Raw genomic sequence first — 21,127 nt, forward strand, 5'->3', positions numbered from 1 at the left:
GATCAAACGATATTGAAGAAACCATAAGTCAGGATGACCACAACATAAATATAGCGTCCGAGCCATTATCCAGGAGGAACATTATATCCGCCGGAATTGGTAATGGACGCAAATCACTACATACAATTAATCATCAAACATTACTCAGAAATAAGAGTAATAAACTATGATAAAGTACTAATTCAATCATTTATTAAAATCAAAATTAATATGTTTCTAAGTGCTCAGTGGAAGGAGAAGTCGTTTAATTATAAGCTCACGGCGTTACCTTGTGGCAACGTCCACTGCCCAATAACACAAATGTGTTTTAGTCACATCACTGCACTCAATCAAAAACAAAAAATATTCAAAATTAAAAATAACAAATTGAAATGAGAAATTGAAAAAAAGGCTTCAGTGTGTGTAACAATCAGATCATTGATCGAAATCTCACTGAAATCCGCTAAGATAAAGTATATTATCATCATAAGCCCACAATTTCTTTTCAGAATAAAAAACATTCAAAAAAATACGAAAATGAGATAAACATATAACAGACAGAGAGAAGAAATAATTCTACAAAAGAGAGAAATCCTAAAATTGTAGGATTTTGTATGATGTGCTCAGACAGCCAAGGGTTTGTAATCAACTTCTGAGTTTTCTCAGATCAGAAACTCTAGTCCACAAATTGTATCATCACCGCACACACAAAAAAAATCAAACTTTGAATTGAATTTGTTGCAAAAGAAAGAGACTAAATCTAAAAGCAAAACAAAGCAGCTACAGAAAACCCATTTGGATGAAATCTAACCTATAAAATACTAAAGAAACGATTTTACTATGAATATGATTAAGCAAGGAAGGATATCAAAAAGAGGCGATGTGAATTTGCGAAGCGTTTGATTTGAATATATAGGCAGAGAAGGGTGAGAGTATAAATTAGGGTTTACAGGATTTGTGTTTAGTGCGGCGGTTATGTGGGCTCGTAGAATAGTGCTCACAATTTAGAGTGGGCTATTTCATGCAGCCCATTTCACATACATATTATTTTCTGATTTTTGCTCTAATAATGGTATAATAGTATATAAAAATATGTATATATTGATATTGTAAGAGTTTATTACACTATTATTACATTTTCTATCATTCAATTTTAATTATTATTGATTAACTTTTATATAAAAGTAATACAAATGAATGATAGATGATATATATAAACTTTTACGACCACTTTCATAACAATATAACTTTTAACAAGGAAATAAATAACAATAAGTCTGTTGCAATTCAAGAAGCAGTGGTGAATATTAGGGGCTGCGAGTTATACATGTAATCCAAAATATATGAAAGTATGATAAATGAAATAGTATGCTCACATTTTTGTTTGGTCCAGTCTGAAGAAGTATAATAAAAAATAGGTCAAAATGTTACTTGGTCCCTTAACTTAATTATTTATCGCTTTAATCCCTTAATTTTTCTCTCACTTCGCTTCCTCTATTTTACTTTCATTTATATTGTTAATCCTAAATTCCTAATATTGGTTTTTATTTAACATCTCTAAAATGAATGGGGATCCTTTCCGCTAATGCGAAAACAAATAATTCAATTCCCTCATGTTTTTAATGATAAATATATTATTTTATTATACTGATAACTATATCATTATATGTTAGATTTTCTTTGGTTTTTCAAGGACTTGTCTCCTTATTATTGAAGATGATTCATACTCCTTTCAAATGTGCCCTTTTATCTAACATCTTTATCTCATACAATTGCCTATTCTTCTGTGTTATTGTTAACTGATAACTACCAGACCTGAATTAGCTCATAATTCACATGTCATATAGTTACATTGCTGTTAGGAACTAATCATCATAAGATATTTAAACCCCATGCCATTGGAGGGTATAAAAAGTCTACAACTATATGCATGTCCTCATAAGATTATAAAAATGGGGAATGCCATTCTGTTCTATATATTTGCTTTCTTTATTTTTTTAGCAGCTGCTAGCCTTCTACTAAATCTTATTGAGAACTCTATTTGTGAAAAGGGAAAAAAACATGTCGAGAACTAGCAAAAGAAAACAAAGTATTTAAGTGGTGTACCATAATTATTTAATGAAAATATCACATAAAACAAAATCCCAAGATTAGGACATTATTTTTGGAACATCAGAACAAACTAAAAAAAGACTAACTAGAGAGATCCATATCTAAGATTAAGAAAGCTTCATGTGAAGCAACATCCCAATATTTGAAATCATTTGATGAGCTAGATCCAATTTTAACAATAAAATATGGCAACATATTTGCTACCCTCGACACAAACCAAACTTCAACAACCCATCCTCGCACTGGTAAATCACGAATATTATGAACCACATGCGACAAATCAGGCCTATGAACTTGAATTTCGTCATTAATAATTCACACTATCTCTAAACAATCACAATCATGGATAACATTTCAATGGTATTCCATGTCATCTTTAAAATCATGCTCATAGCTTTTGTTTATGCTAAAATAGAGGAGTCAAGCCCAAAACTTATTGGAAACTCTAAAAGCCGAACTCCTTCATGGTTACGAATAACATCATCTCATCCAATATTATTAGTTCCTACAGTACAATTTCCATCTATATTGAGATTCACTTGGCCATCCATTGGTGAACACCAGTGTACTTGAGATAAGTCATGTCATACTATTAGTAATTATAATATCCAATCTCTAAAGTCCTTGTGGGCAACATAACTAATATCCAAAATCTAATAATCAAGTAAGAAGTTATCCTCCATTTCTAGGTCCACCATACCCAATCCTAAATAATTTTCACAAATCACAAAATTGCAACTATTCATTTAATTAAATAATTAGACTCACTTTAGTAATTTAGTAATTGCATAATCAAATTTTCAATGATGAAAATATCTTATTGACAAATAACCTCCCATCAGGAACGAGAGGTATACATTTGTTGTGTCACTCTATGTGCCATTAGATATGATTGATCAGAAAAAATATTTAATAATTACAATTTTAACTTAAATAATTTTTTCAACCAATAAAAAATAATAAAATATTTCAAGCAAATGCTTCCATCACTTGACTCATCATCAAGAGAATAGAAAAAAAGGTAAATGTGGGATCGATCTTGGACAACAAGAGATGTTTTTTCTTCATGTTTACTCGTCATATGGCTATGATAACTCAAAACATCACAAGGGAGAGGTACAATTATTCCCCACGGAGAGGTACAATTAAACACTTCAATAACCAATAAGGTAGGGCTGACAATAAAGCGAACTAACTCGGTATTCGTTTGAAACTCGATTCGTTATTTAGCTCGATAAATTTGATTCATGAATCAAATGAGCTGAACTTGAACTGAAAGTTGAGTTCGTTAAGTAAACGAGTCAAATTTGAGTTGAATATAATTTGACTCGTTAGGTTTATGAGCTGACTCGATAGATTTATATATATAAACTAATTTTTATGTTTATTATGGTTCATACATTATTTTTATATTTATTGTTATTATATATATAAACAATATTATATTTATGTATATAAAAGTATTTTTCAAAATTTAAGTAAGTATTTGAGTTGTCCAAATGAATCATTCGAACTGAATCGAACAGTTCGCAAACTATAACGAAACCGAACTTGAGCTATAAAAATAAATTGTATCAAACTCAAGTCGAGTTTCGAGCTGAGTCAATCTTTATCGAGCTGAACCAACCTGAGCTCTGATTCGACTCGTTTCCGGCCTATAATAAGGAATCAAATATGAGTTGTTGGCAAACTTCATTCTGATTGAAAGATAGCTTATTTCAAATTTGGGTTGAGTTTGAGCTAAACAAATCTCTATTGAGAAGCTCATTTCCAACAATAAAAAAAGCTAAACCTAGGATTGGTTGCACATTTTTTTGCTGCTTATACGTTGCAAAATACATATACATGATGCGATAAATTAATGCGTACAAAATAAGCAAGTGGGGGGCTACATGCAATTTCATTATATGCCTTCAGAAAGGGATCCAAATAAATAACTCTATTTAATTTAAATTAAAAACCAGTAAACACTATACTTCTGAACCGCGCTATATATAACAAAATCCATTCACCCAATCTTCTTTCTATGTGTAGTTTTTAATTGCTTGTGAGGACTCTTTCCTTATTAAAAAACTGCTCACGTATTCTAAATGGGGTAACCTTCAGTAGCTCAGTGAGATATTGAGACATGGATGCAAAATAAATATAAAGTGTACCTAAATATTATGTATTATAAGTGTAAAAATTTATATATAATTATTATATCATTATTTATTTGGATGACTTATTTTTTGAAAAATCAATAATAATTAAATATGAATGGATGTAGTAATAATGTATAGAACTCATATATTGTTTATATATACGTTCTTTTCTCAAATAAAAAAGTGTGAATGTTCAGTTTCTAACTGTGGAAATCCTCTAGATAAAATTTCCTCTATTCAAAATGGATACATAATGCAACAATTTTACTCGTCATTAATGAGTGATGTATTTGTGAGAAAATTGGCACTTTTTAAAGCTTATGTATACTATATTACATGAGAAAAAGATGTATATACTGATAATGTATGAGTTTTATACATTGTCATTACATCATCCATCATTAATACTTAATTATTGTTGACTTTTCAAAAAGAGTAATTCAAACTAATGGTAAATGATGAGGTGATAAATCTTTACGCTGTCAATATACAGATCTTATACTCATATTACATTCATCTATCATAATTGTAAAATAAAAAATTGTTATGATTGATTAGTAGATAATTTAAATGGAACAAAGATCATTTCCATTAATGAATAAATATGAATTTGATTTATTTGTATTTTAATGACAAAATTATTAATTTATTATATACAAAAGGATAAAAATATATTATCATGTTATATTTTATAATATTTGTCTATTTATTAATGGAGTGAAAAATATCAATCATCTGATGAATTAACCTTATTAGAGTTGATACTCGTAAATATTTGAGTTCTACATGATATCAACTGTTTGATCTATCTGCTATAAATGGAGACCACTGCTAATACTAAGCAGTTTTTAACGTCTTAATTTCCAAATAGTTTTTTTGGATTTTTTAAATATGACCATGAAAAATAAGAAATTATTTTGGATTTGGTTAATGGTTATAAGTATAAAAAACATTTATACTTTAAAAGTGTGGTTTTAAGTTGTTTGGGTATGATATTTGACTAGTAAAGTTCTTATGAAATTACAAATAAATAAAAACATAAACGGAACACTTTTCAAATGTTTTAAATTCTTAAAGGGTCATTTGTATAATTTGAATGGAAAATTTAGTAAATATAAAATAGTAATTGATTGTTTATCTTTCTTCTTCGTTAAAAAATGTTTTGCTGGAAGTTACAAAAGGCAGCTTCTATTATTTATGTTTTTTTTACAAGCATATTCAAACAAGCATTAATATTTTGAGATGATATATAAAAAGAGTATAAATATAAAGCTTTTAACACTCATACCAATGATTGATTAGCTAGGTGGAGCCACATTCAATTGATTTAGATTAGTTTTTACAATAGAATCTTGGTTCGATTTCCATTCTTATTTTTTATTTATAAACTTAATAGATACAAATTTATGAAGGATCATATGTTGAGGTGGTTAGCATGATCTATCATAATATATTTCAAGTAAATTTGATCAGAATCCAACAACTTGCACATTTACAAAATCTAATTGTGAGAATAGTTTTATTTACAGATTTCTTTGTTCTTTTATTGAATCTATATATCATTGATTATTTATGTATATTTTATTAAAAGATCGATAATAATTAACACATGAAAGTTAAATGATGAATTTATGGTGTAAAAGATTGTTACACTATACGTACATAAATCAAATAATATTGCATACTAATTACTAAGAGTGTAGGCAATTAAAAAATGTAAGTCAAATGTAGTTAAACAAACAAAATCCATACAAGGATGTTGTTTAATATGAGAATAATGCAAGCATTAAGATTATTCATTTAAGAATCAGTATCATTTGTAAAAGTATTATAGGATGCTTATTTTCTTATTATCTTGGGATGTGGCTAGTTAGCTTTATTTTCTCCTTCCATGTTTAATTAGCTCAATTCAATCTCTCATGGTCTATTTGTAAGTTGAATATAACCGGACAAAAATGAAAAAGAAAGGCTTGAAAATAATATATGTGAAGTAACTATGAAGTCTTCTATGTATATTCATTCTCCTTCAAAGCTGATCAATTTGCAAAGGGTCTCTTAAAAATAATACAGATTACATAAACATTTTTTATACATGTAATTATCCCACATACTTGAGGTTAGGGCTTCATTGTTCTTCTTTATGGGAAAGTATGAAAATTTGCTCTTTGATGCATATTTACTGCTATGCTACAGCTACTGCCTTTGGTTATAATCAACAGAACAAGGATCTATCCATTTATAATCAACACAACAAACGATCCTCTCTATTAATTGAGAGACAATTGATTGTTTTTACTCATATTTTTAATAGCAAAAAATGTGATTTCATAATAAACAAATAGACAAAAGTGTTATTACATATTATATTTTATATATTATTGTGTGACACTTGTCTCTCCATTAATGGAGAAGATCCTTACTCATAATCAACTTGCAGCAATGATAGCTAGTATCAATTTTTATTATTAAGTACTAATCACTCACCCTCATTCAACAACAAAAAGGTACCATCTGGTTATTTCACTGACTAATTAAAATTATTCAATCTAAATCCCCTATTACTAACCAAATTCTAACGGCTAAGCCCTTTTGAGTTTAACTCACCTGAATCATTTTCTTTACTATACCATTTTTGTTTATCTTTAAGGTGTCCATGGCAGCATGAACAGTGCTGTCTATGTCCCTATTAATGCTCTTCAATATTATCTAGTGCATATTTAGCTATATAGTAGTATATAATACCATATTCATAAAATATCAAAAAGAACAAATTAACTAAGAGATGCTATCCCATTAAGATCCATCTTATGAATACATTAATAATAGGCTTATTAACATGTTAACAACGATTTAGTATAATACAGACACTATAGGCATTGAACATGCTCTTATACAGTTCCACATACACCACATAGAAGAACACAAGGATGGGAGACAAGGAGGGGCATGAAGAGAGAGTGACTTTTTATATAGACAAAGGTATTAGTCAACCCAAATAATTAACCAACATGGACATAGGAACCAGGCATAGCCCCCTTTTCTTCAAGTCTGTTAATCCAATATTCTTTCCATTTAAATTTACCTGATCATGCTCATCATGTGTCAGCAACTCTGAATAATTCTCTGATGATGTGAATCCCTTAACCTACACAATCATGAACTCATGATGATGCACCATATAGAATTTGGTTAGTATTTATTAATTTGCAAACAATGTTTACCATAGAGCCATCTACATCATTAATATTCCTTCAAACCATTTCAGTTGGATTCATATCTCCTACCCACACATAATAAGGATAGTAAAAAGGTTTGGGGAGGGGGAATTGTACACGCAATAGACGAAAGGGTGACCCGATACATAAAACTTCACGAGTATGTGTAGGGTAAAATTATGTAGCCTTCTTACAAATGAAAAGGATGAGTTTAAACTCATGACCTCTAAGTCATGATATGGTTTCGACGAGACCGATTTACAATGATAGATGAAGGAAAGAAAAAATCACATCATTATATATATATAGCTGATGTTTGAATTCTACCTTGGGGCTATTGACAGGAGAGCTAGCAGTGTCTTCCAAAGGGTCATCCACTGATATCTGTTTGGTTCTTGTTTTCTTGAAATTTAGTTTCTTAAGGAGACTTGTTGCACTACTACCCTTACCATGATTCCGATGAGAGAATTTCCATGCAGCATAAGAAGCAGCATCTGAGACCAAAGAGGAGCCACCCAAACTGGAACAATAACTAGGCTCTATCCCTTGTGAGAAATCTTCTAAGTAACATGTCCATCCACTTTCCTCAGGACAATTACTTATAACGTTTTTGTTGGATGATGATACTACTTTGCCACCAAATGAATTCAGAGAATGATGATCCATTAGTATATTAATAATAATTATAGGAGTTTTAAGTCTTTGTTTGGCCAGATGTTGAGAAGAAGCTTTGGTAGAGATTTAAAACAGAAAGTTATGAGATAGTGAAGAATAGAGAAAAAGGGTTACCCCATAATATAAAATATTGGGGTGGGCCACAACTGAAAACCAAGGCTTAGAGCCAGAGAGAGAAAGTGACTGAGAGAACGTGCAAAGAAAAGAACAAACAAAGTATAGAGGGAGGGTTGACCTGAGTGGTTAAGTTGGGGTGTTAGTTTTTTTTGGTATTATTTTTATATACTTTTAGCTCTTAAATTAAGGAATTAATATTTTTCAGGATATGTAGTCATTATTATAATAAATATTATTCTCATAAATTGAATCATTAATTTTTAATTTTTTAAGATTTAGTATAATCTTACACTAATAAACTAAATTATCCTTTAGTTGAAGGAGTCTTAATTTGGAAATGGGAGTCATTTTCCTTGCCAATATATATCACTTTTCCACCCCGATTCCTATTATTCATACAACTGTTTTCAAAAAGTTATATTTTTGAAATATAATATATTATCTATAATCATCCCTCATTTCATCCTATAATTAAAAAAGGAAAATAAGAACACTATATGATATGAGTGTCTTATAGTATTACACTGTGTCACAAAATGTTCTACAAAAATATTTCTTGCACAACAACCCTTGACAACTTCCTTCTTTAAAAAAAAGGAAATAATAAAATATTTAAGTTGTGGGACCTTTATTCTTTCTATTTTTCAAGGAAGAAAGTTGTTAAATTTAGTTTAACGAGTAAAGTTGTTGTAAATTAATTTTTGTTTCCTTCAAATATAACTAGGCAGAATAAGTAAGAAAGTGAAGTGTAAACGTTTGACTACTTCAGCAAAGCTGACAGTACTCTGCCTCAATTAGTCTGAAACGGGTTCAATTTAAGGCCCATATTTATTTTTCTCTTCCATCAAAAACAGTGATGTGCGTTTAACTTTAGTTCAGAGCCAAACCTCTGGAACCAAGGAAGGATTAGTGATTAATATTGGAGCGGAAGACACATGGAGAAATTTAAATAGAGAAAATGACACTAAAAAATTAACGTGGTTCAGCAATTTGCTTACGTCCACGGTTGAAGAGCAACAGTGATATTATCACTATGATAAAAGAGAATTACAAGTTCACTCAAGTGTTTCACTCACTTCTCAAAAAGCAAGTACACCCAATATCACTCTCTCTTAAGTATATCTTAAACACTAAAATATTCTTCACAATATTAGTGTGTCTTACAATGGCTTGGAGCATTCCTATTTATAGCCAAAGTCTTGAGGATTGTAGGACAAAAACAAAGATACTTCACCACAACCTCTTCTTTTCATTGGCTACAAACAAGGTTTCACTATAGTAACTCGTTTTACTTTGCCACATCATTTTTCTTCTTCTTTTAAGCCAATACTTAATAATTAAAAAGTCAAAAGTTTGATTTTTAATAATTTTATTCAAAGGAATAGTTGCCAGATCCCGAAATAGTTTCTTTATCATAACAGAGAGTATAGCATTAGGTATACCTAAAAAAAACGTTTAGAGAAATATAAATTGCCCTTGTGATGAGAGGGTCAAAAACTTGCTGCTAAATTTGGTTAAACCATCTAGTGTGTGTTGGTCTTACTAGTTGACTGGCTACTGACTCAGGTGCTCTTAAATATTGTGTTCTCCTATGTTGGCTTTAACTATTAACATTATGGGGAATGTTAACATGATTTTATTCTTGTTGCTAATGGTCGTTCACTTTTATTTCACTCTACATGTTTTTTTAAAGACAAATTAAGGTGTTTCTTTATACTTTTTTGGTTGGGAAATTAGTCCATCAAATTGGCTCTTCATAGCAAAGTATTTACCTAGTTTGGAATCTCTACATGCTTGTTTAACTAACATAGCTTACATTCCCTAATCAGACAAAATTTGTCTTTACTTGTCCGTATGTTCTAGGTAACCATTGCTCTCTACTGAATTCAATTCCTTTTCCCCCTCAAGAGTCCATTTGGAACTTTGAATTTTAAATTAATTTTAGATGATATTTTTTTATGGGGTATGCCATGAATTAGATCATTGAATGAAAATTCTAAATTAAACTTCAAATGAAACTCGTGATAATAATTGTTAAACTATGAATCTAATTCAACTCAAGAAGGGGCTCAAGGAAGCAAAAACTAAGGAATCGAAAATAAGGGAACCAGTGATCAAGACCTTGAAGAATGAAGATAAAGTTGTCCACGAACTTAAAGGCAATGTTTCTGATTCAATCAAACACAGAAAACATTTCCTTGATAATGAAGCTACTACTAACCAAGAAGATCGAGTCAAAATCAACCTTGTTGACCCTATTGGCTAGACTTTCATTGATAATCATCCTATAATTGTTTTGGTAGAGTAGTCTAGATTGCTTGTAAATCAAGCAATTATTTTTGGCTTGTGACCTATTGTTTTTCTTTTGGTTATTTTAGTTGAGAGTGAATTGGTTAAGTTAGTTTTGTTTTAGTTGAGAGTGAATTGGTTAAGTTAGTTTTGTTTTAGTTAGAGAGAATATCATCTTTATCATCCTATAAATTGTATCATCCACTCAGTTTTACAATCAATAAAAATCAGAGCAATTTTATTCATTTCTATTCAATTCTTCTATGTTTGTTCTTTGCTCATCATGAATTACCATGTTTTAAGAATAATAGTGTCAATGGCGACTAGATAAGATGGTGGTAGCAATGATATTATTAGCGGTGACCATAGCAAGATCATGATGATGATTGAATAAAAAGAACAGTAGTTATTATTGTTGTGTAGATTTGATCACTCTAAGGTTTAAGACAAATGAAAGGTCTTTTACTTTTTTTTGGGTACTACTATAGATATCATCTTATCTTTTTTGGTAAAGAACTAATTATTTGTAGGATAGTAGATGTATCTCCCAACAAATGTCGATCCCACGAATTAAACTTTAACTTTTTCGTTATCTCAGAGATCTAATGAGACCTTACACAACTAGATCAATGGTAAAAATGTTTTACTTTGATATACTTCATTTTTTGTTGTTGATAAAATTGGTATTATTTCAACATTTAGCAACCAATAATCGAGAATTCCATACTTGTCACTCCCGGATTCTTCTAAATAAAAGCAGTCTAGCATACTCTAACATGGAACATGGGGATTACATGTTCTCATTTATGTCCTACTTGGTGTACCAAGTCAATCATAGAGTTTCATTATTTAAAAAGAAAAATTATAAAAACAGAAATTAATATTTTAATATTATTTTGTGATGTTTGATTGGTCCGGGGCAGAAAAACATGAAAATTGTGGGACATGTGATCTTTGTCCTATAACATGACATGCATCATTCAATTCTAAAATTGTTCGAATAAATGAAAAGAGTAATGGATATTAAATGTAATTATTTTAAACTAAACCCTTATATATTTAAATTAATCAATTCATCATTATTATGAATTGAAAGATTTACCAATCCAAATATTTACCTTTTAGAGTTAAATTGTGTATGTATATAGAAACTTGATATCATTTCTTTCTATCATGATTTTTCTTTCAGGATAATAGGGATTGATTCCACCAAAGTTGTAGCCCAAAAAAAAGTTGTGTACAATGTTCATCATTTTTAAAACATTATACTAGCACCCATGAGGGGCTAAGGAGAGTTCAATGTAATCACACTTACCTCCAATGTCAACATAGTTATACTCACATCTTCAAAGAGTAATGATATAAGTATAAAGTGTGTAATCATAAAAAATATATAAATTTTAGTATAATTTACTCTTAATTTTATTCGAATATTCCAAAATTACTTTGGGAAGATACAGGAAAATAAAAAAAAAACAGTGCATGAGAACAAATGTTGTCCACAAATGACAAAATTATGACAGAAACGCCATCTAGGTAGACACAAGACGCATTACTTTAAAAAAATTATTCCTCCTCCCATGCAAGAAATGGAAAAGGGAGTCTTGCATTATAGATAAATCATCTTACAAATTCTCATGTCCATAAGAAAATATGTCATAATATTTACGACCACCATTAGTAATGACATCATAATGACCACATTTTACAACCTACTTGAGCAGACATAGTGTGATCGGTAATGACCTCATAATGGCTACATTTACAACGGACTTCAGCAGACAGTGAATGACCTCACAATGGCTACACAATTTAAGGGACAACATTATTGATCCACAATTCTGTCATCATTTTATTTGAAAGCTGATTTACATACAATAACTAAGCCTGAACCTTGAACCAGGTCGCACAATAAATAACGTGGTGACCACTGGACCCCTGATTTAAATATTCAACAACAATAAAGAATAATTCTTGACCAGTCAAAATATATAATATAGATTATAACATATCTTACCCCCAAATATAACAACATATACAATCAAAATATCATTCCACAAGATGCAAAAAGGTTAGAAATATTGTACCACGTGTAATGTTTTTAAATGTGTTGGAAATGTTATTAAAAAAATCTAATTTAAGTAAAATTTATAATCATACACATAATTGCCATGGTAATTATTATGAAAATATCAATCTTCATAAAAGAGCATACAGTCCTTGTAAATAAGCGCTATAATATCATAAGAAAGGAAAGACTTAAGTCATCAAAAGCAATTTGCATAGTGAGTATGAAAACCTTTTAATACACTTTCACTCTATATTCCTTCTTGATAATATAACATGAATGAATTTAGCTATAGTGTTCACCACCTTTAGTATTCATCATCTTTATGCATACCTTCCATTAAAGATTTTCGAAGAAATATATATTCATTTGACTGGAGGAAAAGATAGATAAATGAAGTACCTCCAACGGAGGTAATCTACCAACACAAATTTATGCACTACATCATCAAATGACAGTGCAAATATGAGTGCCAATAGAATCTAAACTTCATTAAAAATAGGGGGCAAAAGTTTCCCATCAATTACAGCGCAACTGGAAATTGCGGTGCAGGAATGATAAACACCACAAACAGCCAAGAGGGGACAAATGAAAGCAAGATGTGGCAGTAAAATAAAACTTTACATGCTCCAGTCCACCAAATTACATTAGCCAAACGGCTTTCATGAAGATCCTAAATCCAGTAGACAAGGACAATAAAATAACAGACAGCAGTAAATATTCGTAAGATAGGATATGCAGTCCAGATGTCCACGGAGCTCAACCACATCAAAGTTCTAGTGACCATATTTCTGAAACTCCCACTCACTGTTATCTGTACCAGCACACGAACATAAGGTCAGTAACAAGCTTCTTAATCCATGGGATGCCAATAGAAAAGAAAAGGGTAAAAGGAATAGGCCCAAATACCTAGAGGGCAAACTTGACGGGTCTTCAGCCATCTACTAATGCAATGGAAGTGAAAAGCATGGTTACAAACCCCTGTATAAGAGACGTAATACCGCGAGCAATAGTGAGTGATCAATTTTTCATATGCTAAGCAAAATATTTATACTCATGAAATGTATAAATGTGCAAAGAATATATCCTAAAATTCTGACAGTTAAAGGACAGCATGTAAACAGTAATAACAAAAAAATATAATCAGGAAGATGTGACCTATATCTTATGCCAACAGAAAAAAATAAGGATTTAACAAATTAATTGGATCTAGCTATACCAAAATCTTTGTGGAACCAGAAATTACATTAACAGTAAGCAGGGGGAGTTAATTGCAGCAAGCACCCAATAACAGACAATAGTCAGGCAATAGTCCACAAACTAAAGTGTTCCAGCAAGGGGTTGTTTGGATAAGAAGCTGTTTTTCCTTGGGACGATTAAACTAAAGTGTTCAGGCAATAGTCTTGACTTTTGTCACAGACGGAGGAAGGATGTATGGTTAATTTGACTAATATCCATGATGCCTTCACCTTGCAGAATCAATTTACGTGCACCTTTATTATTTATTGAACAACCAAACTAACTAGACACCTTCGTCACACCTCAAGTTGAACCAACAAAATAAGTTCAACAATATTTTGTAGCATGAATTTATGTTTAATATTTTAAAATATTCCAACGATTATACCTAGCTTCAACCATAACATGCTCTAAATGCTATTTCACATGAAATCACAGATTGAAGTTAAAAAACAGGACAAACAGGATAAGAGGAATTTGGAACATACCCCAAGCAACAGTGCATTCCTCGCTAGTGGCGCTAGCTTGGTTGGCTTGGCACTCAATGCCTAAAATCAGTGACCGAACATTCAAAGGCAAGTTAGTACAAATCAATGGTAAAGGTATTAGCATTATAAATTGCTATTTACACTCCTTACTAGCGGGTCAAAACTATACACAAAAATTATGAGTAGATAACGAGCAGTGCAAATATAGAATCAGGAGTGCTAATAACAAGACTCTCAAATAGAATCGTCGAACCATTGATCATAAATTGAAGAACGAGTTGAATTGAAAATAACATGCTTACATAGATCCATTATATGGTTACGGCAGATAGCGCAGTTATCCACAACGATGTCTGAAATTACAACAAATTTAAAATAAAATTAATAAACAATTTCAATCGAACACGCAAGAATCGTAGAAATTAGGGTTTCGGGAATTGAAGAGGGAAACGAACCCCAAGCCCAGAGAGCAACGGCGTTCCACTTCTTAATCTCAAAGCGCTTAGGCTTTTTGGAAGAAGGACCAGCAATGCTAGAAGGTTCGCCGGCGGGAACCATAGGAACGTCGGAATCAAGAGTCGCCATGCTTTTTCTTTCAAGAACCTGTGTTGATTGTTGAATGCTCAATTTGAAAGAAAGAATCCTCTAGTTCTAGTATTTATAGGATTCTCCCTATTAGATACTTATTGATTGGTTGGGCTCCAATCTGGGCCGAATCTAATTTTGTTTGGTTCATTCGCTACTTAATTTATTAACTACTAAATTTATTTGTATAACCATAATAAAACTTTAGATTTAAAATCAAATTTTCCACATTAGATTTTTGAAGGACCCTACTTGAAAAATTAATACATCAACCAAACCTTATCAGAACATAGAAAGGTGATTTGTTTTCAATATAAAAATTTGTTAGTACTATCAATGATATTTTTTCACCTTATGGGTAAGAAACTAATCCCAGTTGAATGTGATTGTCTTTATGAATCAAATCTTTGACATTTTTAAATTTAATGAGACCTTACACAACTAGATCAACATTTTATTCGTTCACAATATGAAAATTGGAGCAATAAAATGTTATCATGTGATATTTCTTGTGTCATAAGCTATAAAGAGTTTGATTTACATTCAATAATTAAATATAATTATACTAACAATTTATCATATTCAATAATTTAGATTTGCTTTGAAGTTTAGAGAAAATGTATTTTTTATTTGTGAACCTAAAGATAAGCAAATCTCTATAAAGGGATTTATTGAAAATCAAAAGATTTGAGGGATGCTATTACTAATTAGTGTCAAAGGCTGGTATCATGTTATTCTTGAATATACTATATTCAATTCCTATCGACTTTCTCCTTTCTATTAAATGCTTTTTACATGTGGGTATTCCACAATTATGCTAATGATCCTGGAAGTATGTTTCCTTTTCATTATAATTGAAAAGGATATTATTTGTTGAATGCATCGTATTTAATACCAAAATCATTATTAACGATCAACTTGCTTGGTTCATTTATTTCACCAAATATACTTTATTAGTTTATACTTTATACACCCTTCTTCAAACTTCAAATAGTCAATACCCGGAAAATATAATAAGGTTCTGTTAATGTATTTTTAATTTATTATTTAAGGAATATAAATGTTTTGTTGATATTTTAAAACATCCATTTTTAAGATCAACTTTACAGTTTTTATTGGTTAAAAATATCACAAAACTTTGGACAAATCCTTTTCTTTGCACCTATAAACAGTTGGTAAAGAAGTTAATCTAGTGGTTTAAGACCTCATTAAATTATCAGGATAATCAAAACCTCAAGAGTGTAATTCTTGTAAACAATACTTGTTGAAATAGACCGTTACACACCTCCAAATTTTTTAATTCTTTATCTAAAACGTAAGTAGATACCATTCATTCATAGTAGAAACAAAATCTCTTAGGTTTTGTTTGGAGTTAGGAGGGAAAGGGAAGGAGGAGATCAAAAGATTAGGAAGGTGGAGGAAGAGAATGGAAAAGGAAGGAAATTATTTCCCTAGGAGCATGAGATTTAAATGAAGGAAGATAAAGTAATGATAATGTAATAATATTTGTTTATTTCGTCTTAAAAATATAATTAAAAATGAGAAATGAACAATAATATATAATTATATATTATTACTAAACATATTTAACTATTTTGACATTTTATCTATAAAAAATAATCCAAATTGAGGGGACTTTAAAAATAAACACAACGTTTAAGAAATCTTCCCTTCTCCTTGATCAAACTCTCAAACAAAGAGAAAGGTTTTCCAAAACCATCTCTTCCATTCTATTCCTCTTCAAAATCCTACTCCCAAAGAAGGGATCAATGAAACTCACACTCCACATACGGGAATGGAGAATCCAACGCATTATCAAGGCATGATACATGTTCCCAATAAATATATTTTGAGACCTTGTGTGTGTTGGACATGTTAGCTATTTATTAAGTCATACTCATAGTACATATCCCCAAGACAATAGTGTAGCACTGCAAATTGGAATGAAATTACTTAATTCAATTATATATGTAAATGAAGTTAAATAAATAAAAAGTATATTATCTGTACCCCGGGTAAACATTATAAACAGTCCACTTAACATTGTTCATTTACACTGCTTTTATTTAATAAAATTAGTTAGATATAAATGATTGATAATATAAAAAATCAGTGGATACATCATTTTCACATATCAATAACAAAAAAGCTGATACCTTGTATATACATTTTTTATATTAAACCGAATTTAAAGCCCAAAACTACGTGGACTAAAAGCGATCAACCTTTCTGTTGCTGTTAAGTATAACAATAAATAAATTATAACATAGCATTACATTTGAAATATGAATTTAAAATTTATGCATTATCAATGTAAAATTTTTTACACTGTCAATATATCATTCACCATTGTGTGTCAATAGTGATTATGATGATTAACACATGAATGATAAATGATTTGCTGATAATGTAAAAATACTTACACTATCAATATATACATATTAAATCACTGTAATATATATTACGTTATACACAACAAATTAGATTTTAATAGGGGAAGCATCCCTACTCCTTTTTATGAATACATTTATTTTAAATTAAATTAACTAATAGTGTAAGAATTTCATAGATTATTCCTATATTATTCATAATTAATTATTATTACATTTTTTAAAATAATACAAATAAATTATAGATACATGATATATAAGTCTTTACATTTACAAATAAATATACACACACGTAGAAATTGGATTAATGTAACATTCGTGACAGATATTTAGCCAAATGACAATAATTTTTTCAAAAATGTTAAAAGTTAAAGTCAAAGCAAGTTATTACTTTCATCTAATATATTATATACAGATTAGATTGACTTCCGGTCTTGTTGGAAATTGAATTTGCCACTTGAAGTCTGATATCAACAATTAAATTCGTGGAGGTTTACCACTAAGAAAATTTAGGTTACTATAGTAGTATATAATTTCAAGTTTCTCAAAATTATAATTACACGAAATTATATAAATCATATTTTTCTTTTTTAATCATACATAAATCACTTATAATTATATATACATTACAGTGATTACCCATGTAGGAGAAATAAATGCAATTCATTAAACAAAATTAGTAATGAGTGTAATTAAATTAAACAAAATATGATATATTATGAAGACAAATTCAAATAGTATAAGAATCATTATTTATTCATTATTTTGGTTAATTACAATATAATATAAGAATGGTTTAAACATCTCATTAAAATTATTGATATAGTTCTTAGCGAACAAAAAAAATAATGAATAAATTGACTTTTATATTATTTGATTTTTTTTCATAATATATTACATTTTGTTTGACTTAATTACACTTGTCATTATTTTTTGTTTAAGAAATTATATTTATCTATCTTAAAGATATAGTCAATATAATGTATGTATGTAATTATGAGTGATTTATATAGGTTTAAAAGAGAATGATTTATATAATTTTATTATAACTTGGGTATCACTATAATTTATTCTATAGTTTAATTAATGACTTTTTTCGAACATTGGTTTTGTCATCTCAATTTCAACTTCATTTCCAAAATTTAATCTACTTTCAAATTTATAAAAATTCAAATTTTTAATGTCAACTTCATTTTTTATAACTTATTCTTAATTTATAAATATTTTTATCATAATCTAATAGCATACTATAAGTGTTTATATACTAGATTAGAAAAAAAGACTAACAACTTTGCAGATTAGGTATATATTTTTGTTTTTGAAGAAACTACTTGATATATTTGTTATATTTTACAATCTACAATAACACTTATTGCTAATCAAACTATTCTTCCCTCAAAAAGCAAAATCTATAATAATTTAAAAACGAATTATATAGGAGTATAATCCATTCCTTAGGCTGAATCTTGATGTAAAGTTTGGAGTAAAACAAAATTTAATTAGAATTTATAATTAAGATTTATTGAATAACATAAAATATAAAGAAACATACATAATTATTTTAAAATTTCAAAATAATATATCAATTTTAAATAATAATTAAATATGTTAAATAAAAATGTACATTCATTTAAATTGTGAGTCTTCATTGTTTTAAAGACTTAACATCATCAATCATTGAATTAAGAGTGAATTTTTTTAGTTATTTCATTTTTAATATAAATCGTTATATTTCTTACAAAAATTCATTTTCTATTGTGCTACATGATTTTGTTAGATTGTCTTTATTACTAAAAATTATATTTTCATATTAGTTAAACCAAAATAGTTCAGATAAGATGAATAATTCGATCAAATTAAGCAAGTAATATGCATTAACATTTTCGGTTTTGTCAAATTTGCACTTAATTTATAGATGATTGACAATTTTTCAAAACTAAATAACTAACGACACTAACAATAATATGTTGAAATTGACATATCAAACTAATATTTTTTTAGTCATTGAAATTTATAGAGTATAATTTTTGCACAAAAATATATATTATTAATATTAAATGATTTATAAAAATCTTAGAGATCTTGGTACTTTGACTTAAAAGTTTTTATTTTATCATGTGTAAATACATTACAAGCTCAAACGAAATTATAACCAACATCAAGATCTATAAATGTAAACAATATTGTCCAATATCTATTATTTTTTGAAAAATCATACAAATTTCATTATACATATTTATCAAACCCCAAATTGAACAAACTTCCTATTAAGATACGCCCGGCAGTGTGGCATAGTATCCACTGTTATGATCTACTATACTCAGTATTGTATTTCATTATATTTGTTACCTATAATAAATAGTCATATATTTAAAACAAATTAAAATAAATTGTTAGAATCTTTAATAACATGTTTAATTATTTTTGGTGGTAAATATAATAGTAATAATATAATAATAATTATAGAAAATTTATGTTTTCAAGTGTTTAGTTAGGTTCCAGAAAGTCCAATCTAGAAGTGATTCATATGTATTGATATTTATATCACTTAATATCTAAATGTTTTTAGTCAAGCGGCATCATTCCTCTTATCAATGGTTATTATAGGAGATCAATCATTAATATTTAATACTATACAAGAAAAATTAATTTGTATTACATAAAGATCTATCTATATACAGTATATCATATACCATTTATTCGTATTATTATATTACTTTCTAAAAATTAATAATAATGAAAAATGAATGATAAATTTAAAGTATATAAAATTCTTATACTATTACATTTTTTTTCTTGTATTTATATATCTAAAAATTTATTGTAGTTAATGTCATTAATAATTCAAGATAGAATTTGTTCGTTGTATCCAAATATCTGTGAAAAAATGCATCAGATTTAATAACATCAAGTAAACTCGTCAGAAATTTGGTTTTATTATTTAAATATCTGGTTCAGTCTATATTAACACTAGTGTTAATTAGTATACTACTATTAATTTGTATGACAATTGTTTTGAAGGCAAATACCTATACAACTCGTCCTTCTAAAATTGATATTTTTCTGATAAAGAATTTATATTCAAGGTAGAAATCAATCAATCAACAATATTGATTCTAATCGGGTAGTTTACATTATCAGTATACATTATAATAAGACAATGGCCTAATCAAACAATTCAACAATACTACTTTCTCGTCGAATAATATCATTTTGTTACTATTAGATTCAGATGATTTATTCTAAGTAGATCACGTCCATAGACGAATGATTTATAGTGAAAGTGGAGACAATAAAAGAAGAAGTTTGCGAGTTTGAGTTAATAGGAGAGTAAATTAATGAATATACAAGCATGAAAGTCATAGCAATAAAATTAGTAAAAATCATTATCTCCTGTTTTATATTTGAATCTTAAATATTTCTTAATTTAAAATTAGATTAAAATCTTAAACATTGTCATAAGCATAAATTATAAAACATCAATAGTTTCTAAAAACATATGAATTCATTAGTCTTTAAAAATATATATGTATTTGAATTAAAAAAGATATTAAAATATTAACAACAATATAATGAAGGTCATTCAAATTTAAAACATTGTTTTATTTACCACAAAGCACTTTAAGCTTTTAATTTATGTTTCAATATTTAATATTTTTCTTGAAATCTTTGAATATAATATTAAAACTTAAAGATTTTATGAAATGATAAAGGATAACGTTCACTTATTAATCTATGCTTCAATATTAATGAATTTATGAAATAATTGAATCCAACTTCCATTGACAAAGATTTTACGGAATAAGTGAAGATATATTCACATTTT

General features: G+C 28.7%; 2 protein-coding genes across 2 annotated transcripts; both read right to left on the reverse strand.

The window, feature by feature from the left end:
* Positions 7,005 to 8,248, reverse strand: LOC109325666. Its single transcript, XM_019558160.1, has 2 exons — positions 7,778 to 8,248; positions 7,005 to 7,380 (listed from the first exon to the last, which is right to left on the reverse strand). The coding sequence occupies exons 1-2, from the start codon at positions 8,114 to 8,116 to the stop codon at positions 7,222 to 7,224; spliced, it is 498 nt and encodes a 165-aa protein (XP_019413705.1). The 5' UTR covers positions 8,117 to 8,248; the 3' UTR covers positions 7,005 to 7,221.
* LOC109325667 (RING-box protein 1a-like) lies at positions 13,066 to 14,960 on the reverse strand. The gene is made up of 5 exons (XM_019558161.1): positions 14,782 to 14,960; positions 14,629 to 14,679; positions 14,327 to 14,386; positions 13,509 to 13,580; positions 13,066 to 13,413 (listed from the first exon to the last, which is right to left on the reverse strand). Exons 1-5 carry the CDS (start codon positions 14,909 to 14,911, stop codon positions 13,376 to 13,378), a joined length of 351 nt encoding a protein of 116 aa, XP_019413706.1. The 5' UTR covers positions 14,912 to 14,960; the 3' UTR covers positions 13,066 to 13,375.

This window comes from Lupinus angustifolius, chromosome LG13 (genome assembly GCF_001865875.1).
Source record: "Lupinus angustifolius cultivar Tanjil chromosome LG13, LupAngTanjil_v1.0, whole genome shotgun sequence".
Classification (NCBI taxonomy): Eukaryota; Viridiplantae; Streptophyta; class Magnoliopsida; order Fabales; family Fabaceae; genus Lupinus; species Lupinus angustifolius.

Coding starts and splice junctions, on each gene's coding strand:
- LOC109325666 (XM_019558160.1), bottom strand. CDS start 8,116: ATGGATCATCATTCTCTGAATTCATTTGGTGGCAAAGTAGTATCATCA. Junction 7,381..7,777: donor CTCCTGTCAATAGCCCCAAG/GTAGAATTCAAA, acceptor ATGATTGTGTAG/GTTAAGGGATTCACATCATC.
- LOC109325667 (XM_019558161.1), bottom strand. CDS start 14,911: ATGGCGACTCTTGATTCCGACGTTCCTATGGTTCCCGCCGGCGAACCT. Junction 13,581..14,326: donor GGAATGCACTGTTGCTTGGG/GTATGTTCCAAA, acceptor TCTCTTATACAG/GGGTTTGTAACCATGCTTTT. Junction 13,414..13,508: donor CCGTCAAGTTTGCCCTCTAG/GTATTTGGGCCT, acceptor GTGCTGGTACAG/ATAACAGTGAGTGGGAGTTT.